General features: G+C 42.4%; 1 protein-coding gene across 2 annotated transcripts in view; it reads right to left on the reverse strand.

The window, feature by feature from the left end:
- The window catches only part of rbbp5 (retinoblastoma binding protein 5), a 52,816-nt gene that overhangs the window by 10,869 nt on the left and 25,726 nt on the right, over positions 1-16,221 (reverse strand). For both annotated transcript variants that reach the window (XM_072563852.1, XM_072563851.1), the window contains exons 2-10: positions 15,135-15,160; positions 14,061-14,233; positions 11,049-11,189; positions 9,159-9,321; positions 8,174-8,283; positions 5,469-5,588; positions 4,337-4,490; positions 4,005-4,076; positions 2,862-2,979 (exon numbers count right to left, since the gene is read on the reverse strand). In XM_072563852.1, coding sequence (XP_072419953.1) covers positions 2,862-2,979; positions 4,005-4,076; positions 4,337-4,490; positions 5,469-5,588; positions 8,174-8,283; positions 9,159-9,321; positions 11,049-11,189; positions 14,061-14,233; positions 15,135-15,160 — 1,077 coding nt within the window. The remainder of the gene's footprint in view (positions 1-2,861; positions 2,980-4,004; positions 4,077-4,336; positions 4,491-5,468; positions 5,589-8,173; positions 8,284-9,158; positions 9,322-11,048; positions 11,190-14,060; positions 14,234-15,134; positions 15,161-16,221) is intronic.

Below are 16,221 nucleotides of genomic sequence, written 5' to 3' on the forward strand. Positions count from 1 at the left end.
GCACAGTGGTGCACCGACCTCTACGCCACTGAAGCCAGGCTCCAACTCCCTCGACACTGTCCTGTCCCCCTTACTTCAGGAACTAGTCACCTACATTTGTGACACCACCCAGGCCATTCACCTCCTCCAAGATTTTTGTTTTCCCGGTCCCCAACGCCTCATCTTCACCACGGACATCCAGTCCCTGTACACATCGATCCGCCACGACGAAGATCTCCAAGCCCTCCGTTTCTTCCTCTCATGCCGTCCCAACCAGCACCCTTCCACTAACACCCTTATCCGCCTGGCTAAACTGGTCTTCACCCTCAACAACTTCGCCTTCCAAACCTCCCATTTCCTCCAAACCAAAGGGGTAGCCATGGGCACCCGCATGGGACTCAGCTCTGCCAGCCTGTTTGTCAGATACGTGGAACAGTCCATCTCCTGCAGTTACACCGGTACCACTCCCCACCTGATCCTCCATTACATCGGTGACTGCATTGGTGCCGCCTCGTGCTCACAGTTCACCAACTTCACCAACGCCTTCCTCCCCGACCTCAAATTCACCTGGACCATCTCAAACACCTCCCTTCCCTTCCTGGACCTCTCCATCTCTGTCTCCGACAACCGACTAACCACAGACATCTATTACAAGCCCACTGACTCCCACAGCTACTTAGACTACACCTCCTCCCACCCTACCTCCTGTAAAAACGCCATCTCTTATTCTCAATTCCTCCGCCGCTTCTGTTCCCAGGATGACCAATTCCACCTCAGAAAGTCCCAGATGGTTTCCTACTTCCATGATCACAACTTCCTTCCCATGTGGTTGACAATGCCCTCCAACGAATCTCCTCCACTTCACTCACCACCGCCCTTGAACCACACCCCCTCCCAATGCAATAAGGACCGAACCCTCCCCAGTCCTGACCTTCCACCCCACCAACCTTTGCATACATCGCATCATCCTCCGCCACCTTCAAAAACCATCGGTCAGAAATTTACCTGTACCTCTCCCAATGTCATCTACTGCATCCGTTGCACCCAGTGTGGTCTGCTCTACATCTGGGAGACAGGGCGCCTTCTTGCGGATTGTTTCAGAGAACATCACTGGGGCATCCGCACCCAGCAAACCCACCGCCCCGTGGCTGAACACTTCAACTCCCCCTCCCAATCCATCAAGGACATGCAGGTCCTGGGTCTTCTTCACCACTAAACCATTCCCACCCAACGCCTGGAGGAGGAACGCCTCATATTCCACCTTAGGATCCTGCAACCACACGGGATCAATTTGGATTTCAACAGCTTCCTCATTTCACCCCCCCCCACATTATACCAGTCCCAAGCTGCCAACTCAGCATCAACCTTCAGACCTATCCATCACACCCCCCTCTGAAATATCACCTACTCCCACCTATTGCTTTCTCAGCTACCTGCTCCCCAACCCCACGCTCCTCCCATTGGTGTCTCAGCCTCGGCCCACAAGCCTCATTCCTGCTGAAGGGCCTATGCCCGAAATGTCAATTCTTCTGCTCCTCGGATGCTGCCTGACCTGCTGTGTTTTCCCAGCACCACACTCTCGAGAAAGTTCAGGAAGACCATTCTGTGTGAACTTTGAGAGACAAGTTTGAATTTATTGTTCTTATTACTTAGAGCTACGTGAGTGGGATTTAAGTTATTGAAACAGCATACCAACAGAATTTAGCTCATTTAGGGAATTATGTATAGTTAGGGAGTAACTGTTCAGCTTGTTGGGAATTCTGTTAATTTGTTCACTGTTAGAGTTGGATAAATAAATTGTTACTTGGTAATTATAAAGTGAGTGAAAGGATTTCATTTCATTTAACCAGTCCTTTATAAGAGATTGGAGGGGTGGGCTGTGGGAGGTATGTAATACTCCTTGTCACACTTCTTTATCAGATTATGAGGTGAGATGCTCCTCTCTGCGTGTTTGTTTTAAACATCAAAGGGGTGGCAATCTCCACTTCATACCACGACAGAGATCACCATGACCAATTGTTGCTTTGAACACTGCTGAATATATTGGCAACACCAGCAGTAGTTGCCTCACACTTTTGAGAATGCAATCCTGAAGACCAATGATGGACAAACAGATAAATTGGTTGTTCAAACATCAAAATACAGGTGATAGAAATCTGAAATAAAAACAGAAAATGCTGCAGAAACTCAGCAAGTCCAGCAAAATTGAGTTACTGAGCGTGAAAACTCAAAACTCCGTTTCTCTCTCCACAGTCGTAGCCAGAGCTGCTGAGATGTATTGATCAGTTTACTAAGGAGCCGCCAAGGGAACAGGTGCCAAATTGCTACAGTTTCTAGCTGGGTCTGAAGTACAGTCAGTAATACGAAATTAGAACCAATTGTTCTCGTGTGAAAGGAAGCCACTTAGCCCATGCACTCTCAGAATGAGTATTATGACTTACTGTCATCTTTCCACCTTTACCCCATAACCTACAATATTAGAAAGTTACTTGAACAGAAACAATACCCTCCTGATTGCCTTGATGAACCTGCCTCCATCAGAGTTCTAGACAGTACTTTCACACATACTGTGTGAAAACACTTTTTTCATATATTGCAATTACTTCAAACATGTGCCCTCTCATCATACTCCTTTTATGAACAGTTACAAATTCTCACTGTTTATTTTGTCCAGACTTCTCATGAGTTTGAGAGCTTCTATCAAAATGGGCTTCTCCCTTCTGAAGAGGACAGTAACAGCTTCTCTAGTTTATCTTCATTACTGAAGTTTGTCATTCCAGAACCAAGTTTCATAGACCTCTTCCACAACCTCTCTAATGTGTTCACTTCTTACAAGTGGGGTACCCAGAGAGCTGCACACATCCTCCAGTTTTCATTCTTACCAGTCTGTTCAGGCTCGCTCTTATCTTCATCTTCAATATCAAACTCAGATTCCCTCTCTTCGTATTCAACATTCTCGTCTAACTCTTTGAAGTCTGGAGCGAATGCACTCCAGTTTTCCTAAGAGAAATGTAACCACGTTCAGTCAAACAGGCTCCGTTTGGAATTCCAGACATTCAATCCTGAAACAAAAGCTCCGAGAGCAAAACATCTACATATCTGGGAAAAAAAATAGGAGGAAAGTGGAAAATGAAGTATGTGTTCCAGAGCTGATCATGCCAGTCTTTGAACTGTAGGACAGATTCACCCCATTTTTTTCATGATTCACTTCCATAAAGCCTGGTCCGACTTCCATTCAAACCATTTTCACTGGTCACAGTGCGAGACAGAGATGAAGTCTACAGACCAGAATTAGTTTTCCAGCAGAAACATACTTCAAAGAATCTACCTTCCTCCTAACCACACCACACCACACCCCTCCATCCAGCCTTTTCAAATTAAACTGTGACCAAGAATACAGGAGCTCTGTATAAGGGGAGGCCTCTCTCAGATTATAGACACTGGCTCACACATTTCCTTTCTCAGCTGCACAGAGACAGCCAACCGATGGGAAGGCTGTCAAGTTAGAAGTTTACGTAGCTGTAAAAATAATTTTTCACTGTTCACTGGAACAGAATATAACAAGAATCCGAGGCCATGTCATCCCCACTAAAATCTCACATTTCTGTCGCTCCATACCGACTGGATTTGGCCAACAGCTGATATTAAACTGCTTTCCAAATTAATTAGCCAAAGAAAGAAAAGTACCACAAGGTGAGCCAACCAGAGCCGTGATAGGACAACACACTAAATATATTTATTCATATTTTAACATATCCGCTCAAAAGATTCACATAGCTGTTCTTTCATTCCATGCTGGGGTTTTGTAACCATGGGATACGCTTTTATATCTCTTTCCAATGACTGTGCCACAGATAGGAGTGTGTGTCTAAGCACCAAATCTAGAACGATCTAGAATTTAATCTGATACACACTATGCCAGTTTTCAGGAATAGTTACTTTGGTGCGGGTATCTGTCATCTGGCGATTGTTATTCAGATTCAGGAGTCTGGCCTTAGAGACATAAAGTCAACCCTGGGACTTACCACTTGGTTCTGAGCCCAAATAGACACGACTCCACTGGATATCGAGGCTATGATCGGTCGGACAGGGTGCCACTAGAGCAGAAATTTTAAAAGGGGAAGAAAGAAACAAAGTTAACCTTGCATCTTAGGTATAACAAGGGATTTGGCAGGAAAGTAGAGTTGAGATTGAAGATCAGTAATGATCTACACTGAATGGTGGAGAAAGAGACGTGGCTTACTCCTATTTCAGTGACCTTGAAGAAAGCCTAGAGTCACTCAACTAGAATCAGAAGAACTCAGTAAATTAGAGTCTGCCCGTGATTAAAACTAATTAGCCACAAATGGTCACTTACTGCTACATCCAACAACAGCTCTCCTCGGGTGCCATGAAGAATCTTCACCAAGTTTCCGATGCTTTTCTCCCACATGTAGAGCGCGTGTTGCCGTGCTGATCCAGCACAGATGTACTCCCCATCACCAGAGAAACAACATTTCTTCCAGGGAGTCCTGAGGTTGAGACAAAGTATTAGGTCATAGATTTTAAAAAAAAACAACAAAAAAAACCCAGAAAGTTTCATTCATTCCCGGTAAACATGTTAAAGGCAACTCAGCAATGCTCACTGAACAAATGCCTTCTGATTTCCACAAATGAGAAGCTTTAATCCAGTGAATTAAATCAGGATTATCTCTGTGCTTTTCCATAATTAAACATCAGCAAAAGAAATAGCTTTGCAAAGTGGTATATCTGACTATAATTCTTTTCAATAAAAAGCCATTAGTGGCAATAAGACCATAAGAAATAGGAGTGGAAATAAGGCCATTCAGCCCATCGAGTCCACTCCGCCATTCAATCGTGGCTGATGGGCACTTCAACGCTACTGACCCGCACTCTCCCTGTATCCCTTATTCAACCATTCTCCCTTTTTTTTGGTGAATTCACAATCTATTAAATTAACCATTAACTAGTGATCTGGCACCTTGAGAGATTCCAGTCATTCTCCTCAGCCTCAGCATTGTGAAAATGCTCAGGCCAAGAGCAACATAACCACTGATGACCCCGCTAATTGCTATGTCTGTACCACACAGAGTTATGACGTTGTTACAGTTTCTAAGTAGGTAGTGGTGCAGTGGAGATGTTATCCAGAGGTCCAGTTAATTACCTGCTGAAACTGGTTTAAACCCCACTGTAGCTGCTGGTGAAATTTAAATTCAATTAATAAATTTAGAATTGAAAGCGAGTCTCAGTAATGATGACCATGCAAACACTTGTCAGTTGTCATATAAACCATATCTTTCAGGAAAGGAAATCTGTTGTCACCATCTACTTTAGCCTACATGTGACTTCAGACTTTTAACTGCCCTCTGAAATGGCCAGCAAGCTTTCCAAGGATAATTGGGAATGATCAACAAATGCCGGTCTTGCCAATGGCACACACATTCCAGGAAAACATAATTTTAAAAGTAGTAGTTTATTCACATACTGACCTGTTCACCAAGTCCTGCAGCTTCTGCATTGGTTCCGGCTCCCCATCTCGCCCACATGTCAAGATCTCCCGACCGTCATACACTCGAATGATTCGGTCTGCTGTGTTTATTAGAAAACAGCTATCGAGACACAAAGAGAATAGTTTAGCAAAGAAGTACCCACTACCACATTCAGGCAGAGTGAAAGTAAATAGGTGGCGCTTGCTAGCATAGATACAAAATGCAGTGAGATGCATCTAATGATTGTTCGTTGGCAAGAGGTGTTTAAGGTGAAAAAGAAGGTCAAAGATGTCTCTCACTTGTTTCATCAGGCTTTAAATCAGAAGGGAAAAGGAAGGTTTTAAAGCAGCGAACTGAATACTTTGAGAGCTTGAGTAAATGCTAGATCAGGTTTACTCTATTTGATAGCCCAAAGAGAAATATAATTTTTAATACTTAAATGCAAAATAAACTTCCTTTTAAAAATTTCTGCATTTTTAAAAAAACAAGCCGACAGAACATTTGGGGACGTGTGGAGCAAGAGCAAGGTTCAAAATAAGCAAGGAGTTGGAAAAACTCAACCTTCAAAGAGTCATAGGGTCACACAGCATGGAATCAGACCCTTCGGTCCAACTCATCCATGTTAACCCGACAGCCTAAATTAATCTAGTCCCCATTTGCCAGCATTTGGCCCATATCCCTCTAAACCCTCCAAGTTCACATACCCATCCAGATGCCTTTTAAATGTTGTACCAGCCTCCACCACTTCTTCTGACAGCTCAGTCCATACATATACCACCCTCTGCCGAATAAAGCCCGGAATATCCAGTCATGAGGTGTGACCAATGAAAGAAAAGCATCCACCCTATGCGTGGGAGAAAGAATCTGTGAGGAGCTGCTTCTCCAAATCATAGATTCTTGTCTCTCCCATGCTCAGTGCTTCAGTTCTCCAATCACAGGTTCCCTCTCTACTGAAGAGAACCCTAAAAATAGAAATGAAGGAGGAATGACACCACATCAATAATAACGGAGTCAGTGAGGGGAAGAATAGCAACTCTGAATACCAAGTAGTAGTCCGATAGAAAATGTCAATAAGATCTATTGAAAAAGATATATTTAGACCATTGCGTAAGACAGTGTCTTTGGTGTTTTTGACACTGAAAAATTAACTTCCTGCTCAGGTTACTCATCCATCGACTGTTGCACTAAGTGCAAGTCACAATTATTCCCAAATGTTCACATCATGGAAGCTTTTCTACCCTCTGTCTCAGTGACTGCATTACAACCTGGTCCAAATATGGACAAAAGAGATGAACTTCAGAGAAAAAGTGAGAGTGACTGTCCTCAAAATGCAGGTAATTAATCAAATGGGGCATCAAGGAGCCCTCTCAAAACCGGAGTCTGAGGGAACCGAGGGGAAAGCCCTCTGCTGTTTGGAGTCATACCAAACACACAGGAAGATATTTGTGGTTGTTGGAGATCAATCACCTCAGATCCTAGACACCTCTGCAGAAGTTGCTCAGAACAAGTGCTCTCAGCTCAACCATCGTCCGCTGCTTTACCGTCCATCATAAGATCAGAGGTGGGAATGTTCGTTGAAGATTGCACAATGTTCAGCACTATTTACCACTCCTCAGATACAGAAGCAGTCTGTATCCAAACGCAGCAAGATTTGGACAACACTCAAGCTTGGGCTGATAAATGGCAGGTAACATTATTGCCACATAACTGCCAGGCAATGACCATCTCCAACAAGAGCAAATTGAACCATCATTCCTTGACATTCAATGGCACTACCATCACGGAATCTCTCACTGTTAACATTCTGGGAGGTTACCATTGGGTCAGAAACTTGAACTTAACAAGCCAAATAAGTATTGTGGCTACAAGTGCTGATCACAGGTTAGGCATCTTGCAGCGAGTAACGCATCTCCTGATTCCTCAAAGCCCGTCCACCATTTACAAGGCACAAGTCAGCAGTGTAATAGAGTACAGTCCACTGGCCTGAAAGAGTGCAACTCCAACAACACTTGAGAAACTCAGCATCATCTATACGAGCAGCCTGCCTGAGGAGCAGCGTAAGTACCATCTTCAAAATTCACTTCCGCAAAGACCACCTACTCAATAAGAAACAGGGATGGGCAATAATGCAGGCTCCATGTCTCAACAATGAATAAAAAAACAAGTGTACAGGGTGGCTGCTTGTGCCAAGCAAAAGATGCACTGAAGCAACTCGCCAATACATCTCAGACAGCATTTTTCTAACCTGTAACATCTAACAACTAGAAGGACAAAAGCAACAGATACATGGGATCCTACCATGTGGATGTATCCCTTCAAACCAAACATTAACCTACTTAAAACTGTGTAGCCCTTCCCGTTGCTTGGTCAATATCATACTACTCTCCCCTCAGCAGTACTGCAGGTATATCTACCCATGCAGGGCAGTGGTTCAAGAAGGCAAGTCATCACCACCACCTTCTAAAGAGCAATTAGGTGGTGGTGGTCAGGGTGGGATGGGAGAGGGAGTGAGATAGAGTGAGAGAGAGAGAGAGAAAGAGAGAACTAAAGAGAGGAAATAAAAACACGAGTCTGAGGACTCTGCAAAGCAACGTAAGTGGTGCAATACCCATTCTGATCACTCACTGATTCAGGCTCATACCACTGAGTGAAAACATAGCTCATTCTAAACTTCCTGAAAAATGTGTGAATCAATAAAAACTCACCTCCCTTTCCTCGCAAATTCGATAGATTTAATCGCGGTGGTGTTACTAGTGCCTGTTGTGACTCTGAATGAAGCTACCAGATCTTGTGAATCAGTCTTTAGAACCAAGATCTGAAAATACAAGGCGCATTTTAGCATTATCAACAAAAATAAGAAAAACAAGAATTGAGTAATGTCACAGGGGTCAACACGTGCCCTAAATGGTAGGATCTTAGCTCTCCCTGCCACTGACTAGTGATATACAGAAACATTACAAACGTGAGGCATGTTAGCCAATCACAGATCCAAAAAACAGAAAATTCAGTTCAAATGAAAAAACACTTAAACACAAACATCAATGTGTTTCTCTTCAGGAGGAGGAGACACCATGAACGTTAACATCCTCAATAACAATGGAGCAAGTTTATGGGATCAGAAGCTTAGAGCAATAAGTGTCCTGGGTTTGATCTTCACACAATGCTGATTTAGTCAAAGACACCACTAAGGGGCATTACAGCTCGACTCAGTGTCTGTGGGCCAGGGAAATTAATTGAACAAAAAGCATCCAGGACTTCCAAACCTCACTGTCAGTGTTGGAAAGGCGCAAACTTTCTTTCCCTCTCTTCTACTCCTTTCTGTATTGGTTGACAAGCAGTCACCAAAGAAGGATGATGCTGGGGCAAGTCAAAGAAGGACTTCCATCGTCTGTGGATCTGTATTCCAGCCACTAGGGGGAGGGTAAAGGTTCAGCAGTGGGAGATTTCTCGATCTTTAATGGTCTGAACAGCAATGTAGATCAATAGATACAGCCAGTTTTGACAAAGCACTGGATCTTTCGGACATTAGCTCCAAAGTGCTTTCCCACGCGAGATTGCACAGAAATAGACTGTAAATAAATGAATCAATTAAATAGATTCATGATTCAGAATTGATACATTTGATCTACCAGTGATACAACTGGAAAACTGGAGCAAAAGGAACAAAAGAGATTTTCCTGTAATGCTCACCTTTCCCTTGGCATTCCCTGTGTAAATATATTCTCCTCGTCGGTCAAAAGATGCCACAACATTAAGATCTGAATCATCATCTACAGGTAGAACCACGTGCTTAGAGTCAGAGAGAGTTAATAACACTGGAGCACATTTCATTGGGCAGACAAGGACCCTGTTCCTGTTGATACAATGCAGGTTCAAATCAGTTACAAATATCCATTCAAGGGCTGGTCCTTCATTAGTAAACTGAACTAACCAATGATCAGAACGGAAAAGCCAAGTAAGTGGTTTCTTTCTCCCACACAGCTTTATTAAGTGCAATATTATATTGTACTTACATCACTGGTGTAACAGATTGTTACGGAGAAATAGCACTCCAAATGACCAGTTAGCAACTTAGGATCATAACTACTATTCCCACTTTATTGAGCCCGTTACCATTCACTTCTCTTCTCTGGGTCCTCTTGGGGTGCAGTGGCAGTGTCCCGACCCCTGAACTGAGAGGCCCGGGTAGAAGTCCCACCTACTTCAGAAATGTGTAATTACATCCCTGAACGGGCTGATTATGAAAAAACGTCACCCCTCCTCTGAGTTCTGTTGTGATGCAGTATTAGTGTCACCATCTCTCAGCAAGGAGGGCTGCGCTCAACTCCCACCTGGTCCAGGGGTGTTGCTTAGAAAATATCACATCATCTCTGGACCATCATCTGTTTCTTGTCCCATTGCATCCACATTTCACCTTTGTCATTTAATAGCTTCCACTCTTCACCTTATCACAGACTTCCCTCTTTGTTCCTTCCTCTACCACTTTAGCCTAATCTCTGTACTTGGTAGTAAATTGTTGAATCTTTAACCTCCCATTGTTCTGATCAAAGGGCATTCAAATGATACCTGAATGGTTTCTCTTCACAGATGCTGCCAGACCTGGTGAGTATTTCTAGCATTCACTACATTTACTTCAGACTTCAATTTTTTTTTCATGGGATGAGGGTATCTCAGGCTAGACCAGCATTTATTGCCCATCCCTAATTGCCCAGAAGGCAGTCAGAGTTCACCATATTGCTATGAGCCTGGAGTCATATGTAGGCCAGACCAGGAAAGATGGCAGATATCCTTTCCTCTTTTTTTTTACAATAATCAACACTGGCTACATCGTTGTTATTAAACCCAATTTAGTTAAACTCTAGACTTTCAGAGTATTTGCACTACTTTGCTTTTGACCTGCAGCAACTAGAATTTGGATTCTGTGACTCCTGGCAACAAGTTTCCGACGCTGTTGGAGAAGCTGGACAGAGGCTGAGAAGCTCTTTGCGAGGCAGCAACAAATTCAGAACTGCAATGACCTGGGTTCCTGCTTTATGTCATCCACGAAAGGATAGTGTGCTGCAGAATCAGAAAGTAAACTTCCCTTTCATTTGTGCAAGGGGAAAAAAAGAAAGAAAACCACTGACTCTGTATAATTTATGTTCTCTGTTAAGATTTTAAATGGCAGACATTCTGATGCAAATACTAAACATGAGAAGTTAACGAGTGTTAAAATGTCAACAATCTGTACAAACAGAGTAACTCAGCCCCAACAAAGCAGTGCCTGGCATTCTAAGTGGATATTTCCCACAACTGCCACCCTAAGGATCAACCACACTCATTACTTTACATGCAAAATTAGGGACACGTATCTCACACCCACCCAAAACTGGGTTGCATTTGCCTAAATCCATGTTACATTTGGAAGCGTGTCTTTAAAATTCCTAAGCTTTCAAATTTCAGAGAGGAGTGTAAGCAGAAAAGTTAGAAAAATGTTTCATTCAACTTAACTTTCAGAGCCCCAAGTGGACTAAAGATTTTAAATTTGCTGCATTCCTGGAAATTTCATTGTAAATCTACACAAACTCTTGGAACACTTACTGATCTCTGGGATGGAACTGCACTTTGAGAACTGGTGAAGGAAATCGGAACCTCTGGTCACAATCTCCAGACAGAACATCCCACAGCGACACAATGTTATCGGTTGACGCACTGACTAGTTTATGCCCATCGCGACTCCAACTGTAGAACGTGAGGAAAATGCGATCACTTTTTAAAAATGCAATCTCCACAGGATGTGGACATCACTCAATGCATTTGAGAAAGTAGTGGCAGCTTCTGAAACTACTGTGTTTGTTGTAGGATAATATCGGGGGCTATAAAGGAGAGAATTTGACTCAGCAACGGTGAACGAACAACAACATATTTTCAAGTCAAGTTGGTGTAAATTATGTAACATGTTAGAGGTGTAAATACATTGATAGTTTTTATAATGTATGCTTTTTCTTTCTAACTTAATGCATGCCATTGCATCCTCAGCAATTGTAGCCACAACAGGGAATACTGAAACACACAGATATCAAAATCAACTGTCTGCCAGCTAAAAGGAAAAGGTCAAGGCTGTTAGTGTATGAATGAATAGAGCCATATGCAACTCTTCCCAGTAAAAGCTAAAGAAATGGACCCAAAGAGATAACACATAATGGGTGGCATGACTAAAGGCACATGTGCACCAAATCTGCAGTTAAAAACAAAATCAAGTAAAAATGTTGTGAATAAACATGATTCACCATTACAGACACAATCTCCTGGAATATTTACCAGTTGGAACTGGAATTTAAAACAGAGGAAGGAGAACTGGAACAGTGGTACTGCACTTCCACATTCTGGGTGAAAGAGAGAAGTGCAGTTACTCTCAAAATAATCTGGGAGTATCAACAGCAGCAACTGAAGAACAAAAATCAGATGAGGGAAAAAGAATGGGGTGGGATGGGGGGACTCTTTCAGCACCAATAAAATAGAGAAAAAATTGAAGGCTTTAATATTTACTTCAATCAATTCCAAACTTGTCACATCAAGTAAAATATATAAGGGTGGTGTGCATATGGAATGAGCTGCCTGAGGAAGTGGTAGAGGTGGGTACAATTACAGCATTTAAAAAAATATTTGAACAGGTAAATGAATAGGAAAGATTTCCGGATAAATGGGCCAAACGCAGGCAAAACAGGACCAGTTCAGTTTAGAAAACCTGGTCAGCTTGAACAAGTTGGGCTGATGGGCCTGTGTCCATGCTGTTTGAACCTATAAAATTTATGATGCACTGCACTATTAAGAAACTGGTATTTGAAAAGAGGAGAGTTTGCATTCAGGACATAGAGGAGGGCACTAAGGAGGCTGGTGATTCGAAGCAACAACCTCATGAATCAGTATTTGAATACCTGCTTCTTTTTGCCTGTGTAAAATGACTGATGCAAAAAGCAATTGTAAGCTCCAGCTGCAGAGTACATTAATTTTGGATTGCAGTAGCGCCAGAGAAAGTAATTTAGGCTTTATCGGATGATTTAGATTAGTCATTGAAGTGGGAAAACAAAGACAAGTGAAATCTAAACACTGACAAGTTCAGAACATTGTGTTTTATGAAGAATGAATGAGCAAAGATGTTGACAAAAGAATTACAATAAAGAAGTTTGAAAGGGACTGATAAAAGACCTATTAGTTCTATCAGACTTTATACAAGAAGATTTACAGAAGAACACGCAGTTGTTCGGTGAGCTGGATTGTGTAGTTTGAGTGTGGAGAGCTCAGCATGTTCAGTAATGCATTTGTTAGGCTCCACTTTGAATACATGCAATTCTGACATTTCACACTAGGGCAGATGTGTATCAGTAAATGGGCAAAAAACAGAAGAATCTCCTGAATGTAAAACCAGTGATGAGTTTCAAACAGGCTCTTGAAGGTTCCACTTCAAGTCCAGAGGAAGGAAACAGACATCTTACAGAATATGGGAAATATTTAATGGTGCAGTTAGGTGATTACAGAATATTAGAGCAGGCCATCAGAGTAAAATTATTCAAATGAATTAAAAGTCAACTTAGAACAGATCTTGAAATAAAATCCTCCCCTATTAGGGGACAAGTGTTTGCAATGATTAGGTTGCTAACTTCAAAGAACCACTGGATGCTTGCTTCTCAAGAGCAGATATATGTAACCAATCTGTTCAGATATGTTATTTCACGCCTCTGGTAGAGTTGGGATTTAAACCCAGATTTAGCTACACCATTATTGTGCCACAAGAAACCTCTATGTTCTTAAGAGTAGATTTGATGGGAGACTGCATCAGGAAGTTTGAGACAGGTAAGAAGACCAGCAATACAACACTGTTAATGAGAAAGATTCAGCTGTAGCTCACTTCTGGTCAGATCTCTGAAACTTTAGCAGCTGAAGGAGAAAACTTAGACTTGCTTTGCATTTCCCAAATTTTCAGTTTCTCTTTCAAATTTCCAACATTCCATCTTTCTTTCTGGGCTCACAACCAGTGAACTCTGAGGGGCCACACAGATGTTACAACCATCTGCAAAACACTAAGCCCAAGCAGGGTACAATGCTCTATCATCAATGGCTAGTTACCAGCTTACTGACATGGTATTCTTTCAATCTCAAAGTGTTAATACCTATTTCCACCTCACCAGCAACAGCAGAGACGTACACTATTCCTTGATGAAGGCCAGAGTGGACGATAGTGGGAAAAGCTGACGTTCAGCAGAATCAGAAACCAAAAAAGTTTTCAAGCTTGGTCCCTAGCTTGTATAAAGTCAAACTGTCTCAGCCAAAGGTATAGGAGCATGAAAACTTAGCTGACAGACCTGTCACTACAGAAGGAAAAATGGACTCTTAACCTTGTTGGAACATGTGAACGGAGGCCAGCTGGCCCCTCCCCCACCCTCAGGGTTTTGCGGCTACCTGAGAACGTAATGGCTAGCATCTGTGTAGCTGTACCTCAACATGCAGTCAACTCAAACTTGGAGGTGAAGAGCTTGCAAAATGTGTTTTGGTTTTTAAAATGTAGACACACAAGTACACATCCACAAACACACATACAGGTTCATCAATTACCATAATGAACAAACTGGGTGGATGTGCGCGCTGATGATTTTGGCAATACCCCTCGTCAGGAAGTCCCAAATGACAATGCGACCATCGTTACACCCCACAGCAAGCAAGGTACCCCACCTGTTAAAGGTACAGGTGAGGGCCATGCTGATACAGTCCAGAGTTCCATCCGCCTCCTGCAAAAATAAACTACGTCACATCCAGGGAAGAACAGGGTTGCAATATATACAACAATTTGCATTCACATAGCTCCTTTAATACAGTTAATCCATCACAAGGTGATTCAAAAGAGTACTGACAGGAAGCCATTATAATTATTAGGACTGATGAATAATAGCTTAATCAAAGAGTTAGGTTTGAGGAGCACTTTAAAAAGAAAGGCCAAAGGTTAAAGATATAGTGAAGCAATTTCATAGCTTAAGGCAGCACTTCACAAATCTGGTCCCACTCTGATCCCACTCAAGATTTGAAAATTGAGACACCCCTCAGCAGGAACCAGAAGAGTGGTTTTAGTGGGGGGGGCTCTGTGAGAACAGAGCCCTGGTACAGAAGCAGTACCACTGTTATAACTCGATTAGAAACCTCAGAGGCCACTGCCACCTCTGAGCTCAGGACCCTGAAATTTCAGCTCATAACCATGCTCAGGTTCCTAATCTCCATTTTGGGAAACTCTGGTTTCAGGCTGAGGCAACTAAAAATAAAGTCACTAGCTGAGGTGCAGAGGAAATTGGGGCTGCACACAATCCCAGAATTGGAGGAAAGCAGAGTCCTCAATGGGTTGAAGAATGTTTGACAGTTAGTGAGGGGCAAAGTAACAAACACAGATTGGAATTATAAAACTGAAACTCTGCCAAATCGACAGCTAATTTTAGTTAGTGAGATTTGTTTTGGAGCCAAGATACATTCAAAGGTGCAGAGACTGTTGGTTGGAACGCTAGGCAGGAGAATATTAGAATACTCAAAACCAGACATAACAAAACCAATGATGTGAATTTCAGCAACAAATGGACTAAGACAGGATCAGGGACAAGCAACTTTACAAATGTGCAGTTCAACACAAAATGTTTTCAAACCTACCTCTGGGTAGTTCTGTCCAAAGGACTCTGTTTAAAAGAAATGGAAACATCAATTTAGACACTGGGTCTTGAGAACGATGTAGCCTCATTGAAGTAAAACAAAGAACCGTGCATGCTAAAGATTTCAAACAAAAACAGAAATTGTTGGAGGAAGTCAGCAGATCTGCCAGCATCTGTGGTGACAGAAAGCAGAGGCAATGTTTCAAGTCCACTGATCCTTCTTCAGAACACTGGACTCAAAATGTTAACTCTGTTTCTCCACAGATACTGCCAGACCTGCCGAGTTTCTCCAGGAATTTCTATCTTAGCTTTCAATCGTACTGAACTGTCTCAATATATACAGCAGATATAAATGTTCATATCTTCACCACAACACCAACCTAGCATGGCCTACACATTCACCATTTGGCCTACTGTTCTTATATTTGTTCCTGGTTTTCACGATCATTCTGTACAGTCTTTTCTAAGTTTATATACATTAACCTTTCTGAATATCGCTATTGAATTTGCTCCCACCATGCTGTCAGAATTGGACATTGCAAAGCTCCGCAGTCACCATCCACTGTAAGGCCAACAAAAACATTCTCTTCAAGAAAATGAACAGCCTTCCTGCAAACTACGCCATTGAAGGTGACAGTTCAAAACTATAAACTCCTGCTTTACAAACTTTAAGCACAGATCCTTGTTCTGATCATCTCAAGACAAAATACCTCATGTCCGATGTTGATTCACAATGCCACACATTTCCATTTAACACACCAGTTCGGGGGACTGAGGGAGCAGTATTCAGAGTTAGTACAAGCACGATAGGCTGATTAACCTCCTCGTGCTGTGATTCTATGCATTGGATTATGGGGGAGTTCTTTGATCAACTAATTAAGTAATAACAAATATTTAGGAACCAGCAACTCAGCAGCAGTGGGAGAACCCCAGACCAACTGCACCTGCTATTAATCTGAGGAATAATTCAATCATTTCATACATTATTAATTTTTAAAAAAATATTTATTCACAGCCTCACAGGATTTGAGCACTACTACTGTCGTTGGTGCTCACTTCCACTTGCCCTTGAGAAGCTGGTGACGAGA

This window comes from Chiloscyllium punctatum, chromosome 45, assembly GCF_047496795.1.
Source record: "Chiloscyllium punctatum isolate Juve2018m chromosome 45, sChiPun1.3, whole genome shotgun sequence".
NCBI classification, from domain to species: domain Eukaryota; kingdom Metazoa; phylum Chordata; class Chondrichthyes; order Orectolobiformes; family Hemiscylliidae; genus Chiloscyllium; species Chiloscyllium punctatum.